This window comes from Tympanuchus pallidicinctus, unplaced genomic scaffold, assembly GCF_026119805.1.
Source record: "Tympanuchus pallidicinctus isolate F22 unplaced genomic scaffold, pur_lepc_1.0 scaffold16, whole genome shotgun sequence".
NCBI classification, from domain to species: Eukaryota; Metazoa; Chordata; class Aves; order Galliformes; family Phasianidae; genus Tympanuchus; species Tympanuchus pallidicinctus.
Genome location: NW_026294679.1, coordinates 8,655,388 through 8,672,355, shown reverse-complemented (window position 1 = coordinate 8,672,355; position 16,968 = coordinate 8,655,388). Strand labels below are relative to the sequence as shown.

Here is a 16,968-nt window from a genome sequence, read left to right as displayed (position 1 = left end):
AGCTATTGATTTAACACAGCATGAAACAACTGGTTCTGTCCCAGTAGCTCTTGGTGGTCCTCCAATCTGCTGCAAACTTCAAAGCCTAATTGTGACCACTTAACTATTAAAATTATTAAGATCAGACAATTTTTTTTCAAACAAGGCAATGTGTCTGTGGGTAAGTATACATGAACTGGGAGAAAGGAGAGGAATCCTAGCTAAATAGCATCAGTGTAAAAGTGGTAAAGTCAGAAAACATGGAAAACAAAATACAAAAATCAGTTTTGCCTGGCTCATGTTACACACCAAGTATTTTTCATTTTCCTTTTCATTAATTTGTAGTTTGAGCTAATGTGCTTATGGTCCAAAATGCTTGTACTGAAACACACAAATTGAGCAACATGTGGGTGCATTTGTATGCAAGCCACGTTAATTATGCTGTTTTCCTATTTAATTCTTCTTACATCATGCATTATTTTATTTCGTATTTAATGAGAATGTCAGAAATTATCTTTTGTTACTTTCAATGAACAGACTATTATTAGGTATGTATTCACTGTGATTAAGACCTTAAGAACTCACCATTGTGATTAAGACCTTAAGAACTCAGGTAATATTTTCTCACTCCATACACTCGTTTTAGGAATTAAAAATGTGTCTACTGCTGTACATATGTATATCTCAGTAATGTGTACACTCAGTGAAAAAAGGACAGTGCCTAAAAATAGCTTTTTATGCAATAAAAAGTATTTTTGGAAAGACCAGCTTAAGATTCCTAAGTTTAAAATAGATCCTATCAGAGTGGTACAAATTTAGGTGGGGTGATTCAGCTGTTTTGGAAACTTCATTCATCTGCTTTGCCCTAATTTTAAGTATCCAAAATCTGTCTTTTTGGTTTCCTTTTGGTTTTGTTTTTTTTTCACTCTTTGAGTTCTCAGTGGCCAAAATACATTATTAATAGAACTGAGCTCTGTAGCAAAATTGTACTTTTAACAAAAGAGCCTAAAAGATAAAACATGCTAACTGTTCTAGGCTTTACCCACTGCTAGATACCCAAAGATTGGAAGAGCTGAGTACAATGGCTGTAGCATCCAAGAATGGCAGTTTCTTCATCCCAACTACAGGTTTTTGTAAGTTAATGATCTTTTTTAGCATCTAATCAGAGAGTATGGCTACAGGCTGATAAGGACAGTGAAGTAACTAATGGAGGAAGTATTACTTGGATACTTCTTTTTGGAAAAGGGAGAAGCTGGTGGAATGTACCTGCAGATGTCCTATTAGTGTTGGCAGCAGAAACTTAGGCTTCAGGTGGAAATACTGACTGAAACAAAGGTATTTTCTGATCATTTCATGTTTTGATTTATTTGAGAGTCTTATCATGCTTTCCAATAGCATGAGCTAATTAGTTCTTTTCCTCCCTTTCTTCTTGCTGCCTCACTGTGGGAGCGCTCTCTTTGAAGGTTTGCCCTTACAGCGTAGATGTCCTATGTCCTGTCCACTTGGAAGCATGGCTCCACAATTTCATATTCTCTGTTTATCTCTTCATTGTTCCAAGGCACTGAAGTTTATCTTGGTTTTCCAAGATTTAGGAAACATCTTTTGTAATGAGGGGCCTCCTACAAAGCAAAAAAAGTCTGTGGAGCAGGCAGTCTGGAGTATGTGATGCTGTTGTGTAGTTGCTACTTGTCCTCTAAATAGCATTTATTGGTAAATGATTTGGTGGAATTGCATGGTGATAGGCATAGAAAGAAAGAAGGAAATAAGACAGCTTGTGAAGTTAAGTTAGTTTTCAAACTGCTGTTTGAGGAGAAAGGGTTTTCTTTCCTCTCTAGTCTTACTCTCATTTTCTTCCAGCTTTGCTGGTTGAAGTGGATGAGGGCCTGCAAGTTGTGCAAAACCTTTGTCAAAAATTGGGCAAATATATGCTAATGATTGCCATACATATCAAGACAAACTGCGCTCACACAAGCCAACTTCAAGCACAGAGGGAGTGCCTAGCAGTACTTCTGACATTTCAGAAAAGTGAGTCTGATCAGTAATGAACACAAGTGATCCTGAACACCATTTTCAGGAATTTCCATTAACTAAATAGGCAAGGTGATTAACTTAGTCAGCTCCATAGATGTGTAGAGATAGTTCTCAGAATTATACACTATAGTTTAATGATGGTCACTTGGAGGAATCAATAGAAAGGAGTTATATAAAATTAGAGTACTGAAAAGCATATTAGAGGAACACACTAGCAAACGTAGGTAAGAGTGGATGGTATATTACATACAAGTAGGCAGAGCAAAAAGCAGCAACTACTTTGACTGAAAGAGAAGTTATAGTTAAATTTGCAGTACTTTTTAATTACTTTCATGCATTAACTGATCCCTGACTGTTGGTTTTTTTATTCTTTTGGAGACGATGGCACATAGGTAAGAAGGCAGACAAACTGTTACACAGAACAGCCTAAAGCTGAAAGCACCTTTGAGAAACTGAATTCTGATAAAGAATGAAGTAGTGTATGCATAAATGCATAGGGACCAAGATTTAGTAAGATGTTGTAGTTCAAACGGGAAAAAGAGGAATTATTTTAATTTGTAAAATATGTATATATTGTCATGAGCACTGGGCTAAGGGGAATTATTTATTGTTATATCTGGAGAGTGTTGTCCAAGCCAAAGCACTCCTTATCTGAAATTTTCCATACTTTGGTTTGTAATAGTAGTATTTCTTTATACTGGGGTATTTCATATCACTCTTTTGATGTTTTCTGGTTAAATTGGAAGTGGTAGTAGGAAATTTTTGAACATCATCTAAAAAAAATGTAAGGGTGACTGGGACATTTAGTTCCAGTCTCCTGAATTTTGAAAAATCTTTTCTTATCTGCGTTACGAAGTTTAAAAAGCAGAACTCAACTAAATATGAGCTGGTTTTGTCAATACAGATTGTCTTTTCACAACAGAAATCATCCACTGTTACTCCTTTAACACAAGCAATGAGTTACAGTTCCCTCCCAGATCACACGTTTCCTTCTTAACCACAACTCATGCAATCACACAGGCTGCTTAAGCATCAGCAGTGTTGATGACACACATGGTCCACTGGGTTAGACACTCCATTTTTCCTTTACCAACATTTATTATTGGTATGCTCAACAACATTCATGTTGTATGCAAATTGAGTTTTGCTTAACTCTCCTCTCTGCCCTCACCCCATAATGAAATTAAAAGTGTTTGATGAAGATTAGTGAAGATTTATGGACCCGTAACTTCTATTTAAAATGTCTCACAGTATCTCTGTATTAGTTTCACATTAGCACTTATGTTTGATTTGTCCTTGTTGTTGGAGGAAAACTACATTTGTCAGAGTGGCAGAATACAGGTTTTAAGTTGTATTTTCTCTTTCACAGTTCCCTGCAACCTTTTTTTTTGTGTGTATGTGTGTGTGTGAGAGAGAAAAGACAAGAGTGAGAGAGCCTTAGACATTGACTTTTGCCAGCTGACATCTGCTGCTGCATTGATGCTTCCAGTGAAATGTTTTGTAAGTTTTGTAAAATAGTTTACCTCCCTTAGGCCAGAAATATATTTGTTGTTTTATATCCATAAGGAAATGCTTAAAATTCCAGCATTACATTGTGTCATATATTGACTTTACGTAATCAGTTTCCTGCTTCTTATCCACCTTGAATAAAAAATAGGCTGTTCAGGAACAGGAGAACGCACTTCTGATGTCAGTGTGAAGTATCTTATCTGTTGTTTATGTATAATCCTTACAGAGAAACACGGAAATTTTGGAAACAGAAGTTTGAACACAATTTTTGAGCAATTTCATTTATTTTGTTTCTGAAGAAGTGTTATTGTATTGTTGGTCAAATAAAAGCTTTAAGACTGTTAGGCAAAGTTACTTTTCTTCCAAATTTTAAAACTAACTTCTCCATTTCTGTCCAGCAAAAATTACTTAAGGTATCTCATCAGTGAGGTCAAGGTCTACAATCTGCAGTACCTCACAGTCCATTTGGAGACCAGGTCACTTTTCACCTTATTTTAACAAGAGCAGTGGTAAAAGTGACCACTCTCAAACAGCACAAAACCAAATACAATGGTATAATGTATTCCTAGGAATTATGGAATAATTCTGGTTAGGCTAATCTTATGTATTTATTTACATCTAGAGCAGGACCAAACATATGCTGGAAGACTTTTTATTTTTTATTTTTTTAAACCATATGTATGTAGTAGGAAATTCTAAAGAAAACAGATGTTTGTAGGTAAATAAGCCCTTTTGTTGGTTTACACTTTTTACAGAAAAGTCTTTTTAATCCATTCTTAAAACACTGAGGCTGAAAAACGGAGAGGTTTGTTGGGCTTTTTCTCTGAAATGCACCTTGGTTTAGTTCTCTGCTCAGGGGCCTGCTTAGCATTTAGGAGGAATGCTATTCTGCAGCTCAGGTATGAAAATACACTTTATATCAATTATTTGGCTGATTGCTGAAAGTGTGTTGGAGTAAAGGGGCATTGGCTAGTTGTGGCCTTTGCTAATGGGAACGTTTCAGAGTATGGATGAGTAATTAAAGTATAGAATGCGGAAAATTAGGCCAAAATTGAATAGAAATGAATAAGTATGCACTGTGTTGTACAGATGTTGGAAACAGATTATTTTGGATACCTCTTTCCATCTACATCTTATTTGGGTACCGTGTAAAAATTGGTCATACACCATGTAGATTGTTTCTCTTCCCATCGCCTTTTCTGTTTTTATGTTGTGATGTATCTGTATAGGTAGTAATTTAGCAAAATATCCTGTCTGCCAGGTGTGGGAACTAGCTGATTGTATTGTAATACCAGATCATTACTTAATTCATATGCAACCTAGCCTAGCACATGGAAAGCATTATAAATCTATTTACAGTGTGGCTGGTCTGATGATAACATTGTATTAAATTCCCAGGTGAGGCAATTTAAGCAATTGCTTTGCCATGTGTAGGCCGTGGAAATTAACTTCTCATATGCTTTAGTAATAGACAAACTTCATTGTTAAACTCAGATTAGTAGTGTAGAAGAATTCTCAGTCTGGTTACATGTACCCTGCTTCACATGTAGAATCATACAGGGGGGTGGTGCTGCAGATCACAGATCTTAATTAGTTTAAGCTGAGTTAATTCATTTCAATTCTAATTTAGCTGTGCTTGCCCATGAACACATTCAGTTCTATTGGGAAATGTTAAGGCTTGGGTCAAGTAGACGGATTGTTTAAAGCCAAATTGCCAGACAGAACTGAGCAAGTCTATCTGTTTGAACAGGGCTTTAAGAAAATCACCCAATCAGTATGCAAAAATCCTGTTCATAAACCAAGAGAGATCTGCTTGGAATCAGAAATTCTTCCTTGTCAGAAGGTCTGGATACTGTAGTACATTTAAAACAGTCCCTGAAACTTTATCTGTCTTGAAGTTTTACAGAAAGTAGCTTAACCCTTTTGTGTGGTGGTGTGTTCATCTGCGTGCTGGCTTTGAATGGGGATGTGTAGACAGGGGTAAAAGCGCTTGTGTGCTTAGACTTCTGGTGTGTGTATGCACAAGAAAATACAAAATACAAGGAAAACTTCTCCGTGTGACAGATTTTTATAGAAGAAAAACTGCACATAGAAGCGATAGCCTATACTGAGCTGCCCAGAAATTCCGTGGATTACAAACTCTGTAAAGCTTCTGTCTTTTCTAGAAGCATACATATAAAGTAGACAGTGGTAACTGACAACTAAGACTAAAAATGTTGACAATTTCTTGATTTGCCTGGTTAGCTTATGTATAGAAGTCATTAACTATTTATAAAATGCATTATGAATTGGGTTCCTTCAAACTGTAGCAGTGTGTGACATTTCCAGCTCAAACTATCATTCTTGCATTTGGCTAAAGTACATATTTATAAACAGCTGTTAGTTATGAACTAAAAAAAAAAATCTAAAACTCACTTTATTGCCAAGTTTGGATGAACAATTTCATTGTCACTTTTTGAAAGCTATGCTTGAAAGTGTTACCAGTGTTACCTTAATAAAAATAAGAATGGTAATTGAAGATATGAATGTATTGATATTTTGGGCAAATTCTGAAAGAACAAATGAACACTTTAGTTCAAAGGCTTTTCCTTTTATATTATTGATTCGTTTAGTAGTGAAACTGTGATCAAAAGTAATATCAAATTATTTATTGATTATGCCAAAGAGTTACACCTAATTGTAGTCAGAGGGTTATTTCTTTTAATATAATTGCTGATTTTCTAATCATGACAGATTATTGCAATAAAGGAACAATGATACGAATATATTTATTAAGCTCAGTCACGTTGATATAAAGGATTATAAAAGGCCTTTAGAAACTGCATTGCTGTTAAGATTTATTTCTTTCTCATGAAGAATATTCTTTTTCCTTTCCTTCATGCAGTCTCTTGTGAATGAGAATATCAGCCACTTAAATGTTTCAAATAAATGATGTGTAACCATGGACCATCTCAGTGTCCAATATAATTAGGCAACTCGTTCACTGGAGTGAATGCTCATGAAGCATCATGCTCCACGTCTTAGTCTAATAATGACAAATAAATGTAACAATAGCAGAATCAATTGGGCTGAGTAATTTTGTAGAAGTGGCAGAGACTGTACAGTTGAGGTACTGGACTCAAGTGGGGAGATGGAATCTCAATCAGAAAAGAAGAGTAGATATTTATTGGTATATATTTGTAATTTCCTTTCTTGTTTGATGTATATAAAATAAAAATAGGAAAATAATGTAATTGAGCAATCTATGCCAATTTGTTGGCTTTTTGGTGAAAAAAGAGAAAAACAAAACCTATCTCCATATGATATTCTTACATGCTGTGGAGTGTTTTAGTCCCCCATAGTGATGAAATGAATAATTTAAACAGGCAGCTCTGATACCACAGCCTGTTTAAAGGTTCTCATTTCCTTTAATGCTGTAGAGTACTTTTAGCTTGGTTAGTATGAAACTGTGACGGCTGAGATCTCCAAAAGATTTGGCATAATTCATCTCTTGTAGTTGGACCATGGTATGCTTTGTCCTTGCAAGGTACAGCTGTTAGCCTTAGTATATAATCTAGATCTGAGCACTAGCAACTGAATCACAAACTGGTAAGCATTGTTGTGGTGAAGGTGTAATGAAGGATGAGCTATGCAAGATCAAAAGCTAAGATGTGTTGCTCTCAGATGACCAATGCAAGGCTACTCAACTGCTAGTTTCATAGTAGGAGGGATGTCCTGTTTCCCCACTTCCTTGTCACAAAGATAATGAATTTCCCTTTGCTCAGTGTATTTCTAATGTGTTGTTTTCTTTGCTTGTGTCTTAAAAATCAGAAATTTTTAGCACAATTGTCTGATTAGGGAAGATTTAAGGAGGGTTTTCTTTGTGCTGAGTTCCTACTGATAGTGAGTTCCATGGTGGAGTGGGAGGGAAGCTTACAGCAAGAGCCTAGAAGCCCAGTTCTGGCTGCCTCCGGAGTTCTTCCCATGATGGAGAGTAAGACTGATCATATCCACACTCAAACATGAAAATATTTTAGACAATATGTTAAAAATACTTTCTTTCAGTGGTGAATGCAGGAGTGTTAGCTAAGAGTCTGGTAATCAACTGACAGAGAGATTAATAAGAATATCAGTCCAGCTTTTATGGACTTTCCCACTTGTCCAGTAAATGCTGTGCTGCCTTGGTAATCTTCAGTCATTTGCTCAGTTGCTCACCACTTGCTCTAGTTAAGAGTTAATATAGAAATTGGCTCCTGAGAAAATCTGATGCTCATTAATTGTGGTCTGTCCTAACTGATAAGTGGCCATCACTGGTTTTGGTGTTCCCATGATCTGCTGTAATCTGGTGTTTCCTTGTACTGCTGTTTTCTAACCCGTATTTTAGGACTTGATTTCTGGTACTTTCTGTGGAGGTCTTAGCAGTAAAGGAAAAGCTTTATCATTTTCCACATCTGTAATTTCAACCAGTTTTGTTCAGATGTCTATTGTTCATACTTCTTTTTCTTTTTTTCTTCCTGTTTTTTGGTAAATAGGAAAGGAATTCTCCTTTTCTATGTAATGGCATCACTACAGTATTACTAGCAAGTCTTTCTTGGGAAAATTACTTTTGTTCCTACATGTTCCTTCAGTGCTTCTGCTACGAGTTTTTATTGCCTTATTATTAGAACTTGGGTCACACATGATTTGTCTTGAGCATTATTTAAGCTGCTTTTGTCTAAATGAAATGAAATATTGCGGATATAACTCTCTTAGAAATTGTAAGCTTTTGCCATGCAGATTTATCAAAATACAGCTGTTGACGGACTTTTTTATAACTTTTAATTGCAGGGGGTTTTTTTGTTTGTTTTTTGTTTTTTAAATCAAATAGGTATCCATTAGGGGGCTCTCGAGGTTTAAGATGATCAGTCTTGATACCAATGGCTTTGGAGCTTTACTTCCTAACCCTTTTTTCTTTTTGTTTTACAGAAAAGGTCACGGATCGCCTACAGTGATGAGGTGCGGAATGAGCTCCTAGGGGATGACGGGAATTCCTCAGAGAACCAGGTAGGATGCTAATCAAGAAGCCCTAGTGGGTGGCTGGAGGGTGAAGGAGGTCACTGGCACACTGGGCTTCTCAAGCTGCTCCTTAACAGCATTAGCAACAACTCATGTGGAAGTGATACTGTTTAATGCAAAGCTGGGGTCTTAATCAACTTCAAAATGTTTCTTGGAGATCTTACATTTAACCCTTTAACTTGTGATCGCTGTCTGCTATCTTAAAAAAAATCTTTTCTTCTCTTTTCTTTATTATTTAGTACTTTAGAAATAACTTGAAACACGCTGTTTGCCGACAAAGCCAAGGTCTTCACCTCAAACACATGTAAAAGGAATAAAAAAAGTACATAATGCTGCTTTGATAATAATGCAGTATAATTAAATCAACACTGGCAGGCAAAACAAATGGAAACACACTCTCAGACTTAGGCTGTGCACCGCTTTGTTTCCTAGTATGATTCCTACCCTAAACAGACTTTTTCTCCCTGTACCAAAACTTGAGTTGTGCTTATGAAAGCATGTTTTCATGATGTATGTTGTGCTAGAATGCGGAGAGCTATCCAACTCTTTTAATGATGGAAAGCATGATAATCCTCAGGTTTTCATGATACCTTGTACTCATGTTGCTTTGAACACTACAGTGAAGATCCTCCTTTCTGAAGGGAACTTTATATTCAGAGTAATTTGACCCAGCTGTTAATATTTCTTTTGGTGCTGAACTTGTTTGACAAGCTCTGTCTGAAAGCTGAATGTTTCTTTTATGACAAATCAGCTCAGCTACAATAAAAGTTGTGCATTTTGAGTGAGAAATTTGTTGAAAGTTTTCTGATAAGATAGAATTTTAATTATTTTTGTAGTGAAAGTAAAGCTTTTTAGAATACTTTCTGCTTCAATATTAAATAAAGAAACAGAGCAGAACCGTGTTCTGAAATTTTTATATCTTCTACCTTAATATAAGCTCAGTAAGGGTAGACAAGTTAGACTTGGAGACTTATTCTAATAAAATGGATAAGCATAGACCTCTTAAGCCTCAGTGTTATACAGTATTTTGAAAGTGCTGTGTAAATGTTAAACTCTGTGGGAGACTGTAATACATATGTTAATTAATTATACACAGGATACAATTTATCTGCAGAACTTATTGCATAGCAGATGTAATATCTATGTTTAAGTTAAACGTAGAAGGTATTTATATTTTGATATATAGCAAGAAAGAGTTCCAAAATTTAAATAATAGGAAGACCTTTTTTTATCCCTAAATATGAATTTGCAGAAAGGAGAATTTAAGGGAAGAGTTTGATGGTCTGTGTGTCATGAACATAAACTCTGTACTCTAAAAGTGTTAAAATTCTAATTTTATTTCTTTTAAGGTGCTGCTATTTTTACATTTCAAGAAAAAAAAATGTGTGAATTCAGACATAAAAGGGCAATTGTGATAAGAAGCTTCACTTTTAACAGAATATCTTATGTGTAGGGATGAGATAAAATATTTTATTTTCACTTTTTAAGGAATGGTTAAATAACTGGTCTACGTGCACTTTTTGCAACCTATGATTTCTTTTTGAAATCTGATGGAAGAAATATGGTTTCATCTCAAGAAATGAAATGATAATTACAAGCATTTATCAACATGATTATTTTTTTTTTCATCCAATGGCCACTTCTTAAATTGAACAAAATTTTTAGGTTATTAGTGTTTTATTTAGTCTGAGAGGTAAATAAGCTCATTTTTTATGACCCAACTTGAAATTCCTACCCCCATACCATTGGAAATTCTGGAATTCTTTATTTTCTTCCTTGAAAGATACTATGAAATATTATCGTAAAGGAACCGCTTCTGTTCTTTTCATAATATGAAGGCCAATATATCAATCAATATATCAAAAGATATCATTTATTGCATTATTCCAATAATCAACCACACACTTCTCCTTATGAGATGTCATGATTTATATGTCTACTTATCTTTCTTGCTTTTAGTTACAGATACAATCATATAGTACACGAACTTCAGCCTTATATTGACCTTGTCTGAATGTGCAGTTATCCAAATCAAGTGTAAGGCTTGAGTATTACTGTACAGTCAGCAATGCATTACCTCAAAATATCTAGATCAGTAACTCCAAGTCTACCGCACTGTCACTCATTACTATTTTAATAGACTTGGACTAGATGAAGAAGGTATGATCAAGTATTACCTGTAGCCATATAAAATATTGGAAGGCATTTCAAATTCTTGCTTTAATTTTGTCAGTTGGGAATGCATATACATAGTCTGACCCTCCAACTATTATTAGAGGATTTTTCCTTCTCAAATAGTTTCAGTTAAATTAGTTAAACTAAAAGACGCTGGGCTTTGTTCTCCAATTCAGTCAGCAAACTTTGCTACAAAGTGAGAGGAGGCAATCCTCTCATGAGGGAGGAATCATTGAAGAAAAGATTGTTCCTGTAGCAATCCAGAAATGTTGGTAAAATCTGCTAATAGAAATGCTGAATGTCTGGTTACACTTGGATGTTACCCAAGGGAAACAGATATGAGCAGTATATTTCAAGTATGGTCTTTGTCATGATAAAAATTTATATGTTTTTTATGGAAGGAGAAGACAAATATTGTAGAATGGCTGATATGGGAGTATCTAGAACTAAATGAGGCATTGCTGGGAAAATAAACAATTTTTTTTTTAATTCAACTTCTGGATTTAGTTGAGTTTTAAAGGCAGAGTTACAGCCAAGTTAAAAGCTGTACTGAACAGGGTAGAATACATAGGTATGAGTTTCCAGTTATTCTCACAAGAAGAAACATTGAAGTACAAGATCAGAGTGAAGAATTAGCTAATGATGATTGGTCTTTCCACTTCTTTTTTTCTTTTTTTTTCCTCTTTGCTATCCATTAGTAGCTGTCATCATGTGTAGATGACAATGTCTTAGAATACATTTGCTTATAGTGATTTTACCAAGATATAACCAATTTTATTGCAGTAATGTTTATAGAAACTCCTTGTAAGAAGTTGTAAGAATCATACAATTCTGTTTAGTAAGTTAATGATATCAAGCTGTTTAATGAAATCATTGCTTAGTGTACATTAATTTCCTCTGAATTTTATCTGGTAAATATGTTCAAATGAGTCATATGCAGAGATTCCAAATCAGAAGACGTATCTTCTCCCATCAAGAACATACAAATAATAACAACAAAAACCCCATCCCCTAAAGCCTGTGTGCGTTGCTTGTTACTTATTTTCCAGAAGTGATCTTAAATGGGCTCTGTTACTTTGAAGTCTTATTTGTCATGCTGGCCAGCAATGATTGTCAAATCCCTTGAAAGTTTTGAGCTTTTCAGTGCAATGATACAGTACTTACAGGTGTGGCTTCCCTTTAATAATCACAGTACTGTTTTCATGTGGTGATTTGTATGCTTTTTAGAAAGCGGATGTTGGGCTAAATCACAAATAATCAAAATAGTCATGTATGACATTACCAACTTTCTTGAGATATAATACTACTCCTTTCTCTTTGGCAGCTGTGTTCATTAATATGTTGAAGTAAATTTGCATTAGGGTAAATTGCGTGTCCGTATGCACATGCACAGCGTATGTGATTTGTGGTGAACAAATATTTTGTGGCTACTTAATTTCTGACTACAAAGTTCTGATAATATTAGATTTGGGCTTGCTGTGCATAAAGTGTGTCAAACTTCAGCTACAGACCAGGGGGTGAAGTTGGTCAATTTAATTCCCCAAGATCTAAAGAAGGTCGGTATCATTTCATATAGCCCTGGCAGAGCAGATCATTACCAGACACAAATCTGTTCGTTACATGCCGAGGGTTTATAGCAAAATAAATAGACTGTCATCATAAGTTCAGAAAATTGTGTGTTCGACCCACGATAATGTGTAAAGGGCGTTTAATAGAGTTCAGCATTTATTCGTTATCTGTATGCGGACAGAGACGGCAGTAGCGTTATCAGCTTTTTTTTTAAAAAAAAAAAAATTGGGTAGTTTTGTGCATCACGTGGTGCACGCCTCGCCGGCACACGGGCACACACACACAGCCCCGGCCGCTCTCTGCGGCGCAGTTTTGATTTTAGTCACAGCAGAAGGCTTAGCCACAAGAGATTCCACTGGTTCAAACCAGCGTAAACCAGATTTTTTTTTTTTTTAGCCTACAAAGGACCAGATTACCTCTTGTATCGAATTCTGTATTGAAAAAAAAATATATGTATCTTTGTTTCAAGGATATGCTGATTATCATAACTTAAAATGGTGGCTGCGCACGGCCTGACGCTGCTTACCGTTGGGTGGTGAGTGTGATAAAAATGCCAGAAAATGTTCAAAAATAGAGAAGTAAAGGTAACACATTTTCATCAAGTGCATTGTTAAATGGGGGAAAAATACATCTTTTGTTAATTTGAATGAATATCTTTCAGCCAATGTTTTTTTTTTAAAAAAAAAAAGGGGAAAAAAAAAGAGAAAAAGAAAACCCTCTCCCATTACTTAGCTTAGCTGCAAATCCTATGCAGAGCTTAAATTCAGCCATGCAGCACAAACAAGATAGAACATTTTTGTTTGGAACCTATTGAAAAAACAAATGTGCAGCATTTTAAAACTCCGTCTGATTGCTGCAGGGTGGCATGCCCAAATGGGCTCTATTGCGGGAGAGTAGTTTTAAACTTTGGCCCTTTAAGTATCATAGCCAAATGAAGAATGGTGGCCTCCGAAAGAAAAGATAGCAATGCAATCAGCTCCCAGATCGCCCCTCTCTAAAGGGATGTTTGCCTTTTTGGGGAGAAAAGGAGGGGGACAGCTGGAGAAAGACCAATTTCTGACAGGCCAAGCAGTTGAATTTAAGCAGCAGTTTGGTGGACAGCACGGTTTTCTTTATGCCAAATTCTAGCAAAGTTGCATTATTTCAGCTTGAGTTCCTGCAGTAGTAGCCCCAGTAATTACACATAGTTGGGTTCATTGTCTGCTTTGGGATGAGGCTGTGTTCAGACCTAGGCGAGCCACATGAAACAATAGAGAGTAATGGAAGTGCCTTTTTTCTTCTCGGGCTGAGGAGACTTTCTCAGTAGTAAACATTCTCAGCTCACACACGTGTTGAAAATGAGTGTTATAAAACTAGGTGAGGTATCAGCACAAACTGAGATAATGATGTAGCTGTTGTAATTTTGAATTCAACTGGAATCGGGGAGAGAACTGTAATTTTTTCACCAAGAGCCACTCTTGTGCAGACATTTGTTGTGAGTAATCATACTTTTTGTTCCAGTACCAATGATTTATCTCACTCTGTATATGGAGAGAGTACTACAGCATAACTCGATGTTCAGACTGGATTTTATTTAGTTTTATGGTAAACCTGCCAGAGCAATATTATTAATAGCATTAGATCATGTTAATTTACAAGCGTAGATTGATAAGCATAAGTGCATATGCTATATAAGTATGTACAGATACACTATGTGTGTATACATACACACACTGCGTAGTGGTCCAGGAATAAGAGCCTGGAGTGAGTCTTTCCTGAGGGAAACATGTTTTGTGTTGTTCCCTACTCCTTTGTCTATTATTAAATATGCTGTGCAGTAAATCATCATTCCGAGCCGCTTATCTAAGCTGCTTTTTTTTTCTCAACAGGAAAAGGGTGTCCATATGAGGCTCCGTAATCCAACTAGATAATATAGATGTGAGGTTCAATAATCAAACCAGACAATATAGTCGCATTCAAATGAAGGTATATAAAAATCGGAGTAGCGGTGACATGCTGTAAAGATGCACTCATCTATTAATAAGTTAGATCTGCTCGTAAAATAAGAAATCAGTTGTCACAACTGAAATATACAGAAAACATTCTGAAAACTTGTATACACAAAACCACTTCAGCTGTACAGTCTTCGCAGAGAGGAATAGTAAACTTGTTTTTTTTTTCTTTATAATATAGACTTCTATGAAGTCATTCCCCTTTATTTCATGATGGTGTCTTAGATGTGGTTTAAAAGAGAATTTCACACTATTCTCTTTGTTTAATGTGACAGTGTGAGAAAGTGATCTTTATTCGTTCAAAAAACTCTGCATGTAGTCTATGTTTAGGTTCTTTTAATGTGTTTGTCTGTGATTTTTAAATGCTAAACATGTAAACAGATAAATTGTCAATGTTAATTCTGTATCCTGTCACACAACTGATCTTTCTTTCCTGCCATTTCTTTCCTTTTTATCTTTTTTGTGCGCTCATGTTGCAGTTGATAAAATTACGTGAAGAGGTGAGTACTTTCTTGCTTTTTGTTGTCTAGCTTTCCCTTTAAAGCTGAGTTTCTAAATCTGAAGTAGATCTTTTTGTTCATTGTTGCAGGGAAATCTGCACAAAGCAAAAATATTGATTATACTGCTTTAAAATATTCACTGTTCTGCCTCTTTTTTTCCTAATAATTGTATACTTACATAGGAATCTCCAGATCAAACCTAAGAAATTAACATTCTTTGATAGTGGAATTTTTTTTAAAGGCACTAGAGAAAGAAGGAAAAAAAAGAAAACCTATTATTTGATGTCTGCTAGAATACCATGATCAAATCTGGTACAGTAATAATCTTGTTTGCATCACAAAATCTTTGATAGGGTAAATACATTCGTACACTGGTACTGAAAGTGAAAGCTTTGCTTTGGTTAAAACCTGTGCTGAAACACTGGCAGAATTACACGGTTTTTCCTAACGCTTTGACTTTGGTGTGAAGCACTGAAATGGCTTATGTATTATATAGTGAAACCCACTGAAAATACAGCACAAGTAGACCCACGCTCACGTATCAATATTTATTATTTATTTGTGTGTGCTGTAGATCTGTAGGTGTAACACTAGAGATCAGTATTCTGGAACACCTTTCTTCCAGTTATAAAATGACTCATAAATATTTAGAGAGAGAACGTCTGTTTTAATGGTCAGTTCCTCTAATGTTTCAGTATATGTTCTGAAATTAATATACTCAGTTCCTTGCTGCTGGAGCAAAGCAGGTATCTGAACTGCTTTTTTTTATTGTTTCCCGATTGCTGCCAAAAATGAGGTCTCAGGAAAGTCAAGATTACTTAGAGGTCGGATTTTTGAAGGGTTTCACGTGGAGAGTTTGAACCAGTGAAGTATTTGAATAAGTATATTTAGAGGCATTTTAACATCACATATTTGTCTGGTATCTTCTTTTTGAAACGTGTATGCCCAGGCATATCAATAATGAATCCTGAGCTCTGCAGAAAAGGATTTGTAAGTTTTAGAAATGGTGATGACAAAGAAATGTAAAGTAACCAGATTAGGGGCAATTACAGGCAATTCTTAGAAACAGTAAGATATTTGTGATATAAAGATTCTTTCACCAGTTGCCTGAATACTTTATTTTTCCTTCTTCTTGTGGAGCTGATATTAATATGTTGAAGCTGCAGAGTAATGTGGCGAATAAAAAAAATTAAACAAAATAAACATGTAACTGCATGAAAGCCCTCCCACCACTGCTGAGCTCCCCTCCCCAACAGTCCCAGTATTTAAACAGATGACAATATTGTTGCAAGGGTTTGTACAGCCTGATTTCTGAGATTACTTTCAGAAGAGCAAGATCCATTCGCTCAACCCTTTAACAACGCTCGCACGTCTGCTCCTGTGCTTTTGTAAAGCAATATAGTAGGAACATTTTTGCTTGCAAACAGAGATTATAGGTTTATAAACGGGCAGATTCCTAATTTGTAGGTTACTCTGAAAATTTAATTAGATATAAAGAACAAAGCTGCGACTTAACTGCTCTTCTTTCTGAAAAAACTATGAAGGCAAATAAGAAAATTCAGAATGTTATTGCACAGGATTGGGGCTTTGGAGCTATACTGAACTCATAATGAGTCATACCTTTTGGAGCTTATAATTACTCTATCATTCAGCTAAATTTTTTTGACATTGCTTCTAGTAATTTTCTGCTTTTCCTGGTTAGCCTCAGAAGTTACTTTTTTCCTCTCTCTATTTGGAGAGCAACAGCAAAGAGATGTAAATAAATTTGTTGTCTAGAACAAAACTGAACAGGTAGAGAGAGAAATAATTAAAAAAAATAATAATTGTTGACATTCCATTTCCTGTACTTAAGGGACTGTGTGTTGAGTAGGTTGTGATTGCAGTGCTGTTTTAATACTGGATGCAAAATGCATGTTAAAGTTTAAACGAAGACTGGTACAGGGACTGAGGTGTAATTCTGAACTTGTCCCCTAGTGAAACATCAAGGCATCCACAATTATAATTCTCCTAAGGAGGTATGAACAGATCTTGAAAGAAATTATGGTTTGCCATTCTGTTTGTTAATAAAACCTACACTTCCTCTCATTACCGGGCTCTGTTCCGGCACTCACACCGTACGCAGCATCGCGTGGAGGCTGTGCCGCTCTGTCTTTTGAGCTCCTGAGATCTCAGTTTGAATC

At 35.7% G+C, this 16,968-nt stretch overlaps 1 protein-coding gene across 5 annotated transcripts in view; it reads left to right on the top strand.

Annotated features, from left to right (window-relative positions):
• The window catches only part of VTI1A (vesicle transport through interaction with t-SNAREs 1A), a 251,260-nt gene that overhangs the window by 41,638 nt on the left and 192,654 nt on the right, over positions 1–16,968 (top strand). For 3 of the 5 annotated variants that reach the window (XM_052677445.1, XM_052677448.1, XM_052677443.1), the window contains exon 4: positions 8,464–8,541. In XM_052677445.1, the coding sequence (XP_052533405.1) occupies positions 8,464–8,541 (78 nt within the window). Of the gene's footprint in view, positions 1–8,463; positions 8,542–14,767; positions 14,789–16,968 lie in introns of all 5 variants that reach the window. The other 2 variants (XM_052677444.1, XM_052677447.1) reach the window with 1 other exon arrangement.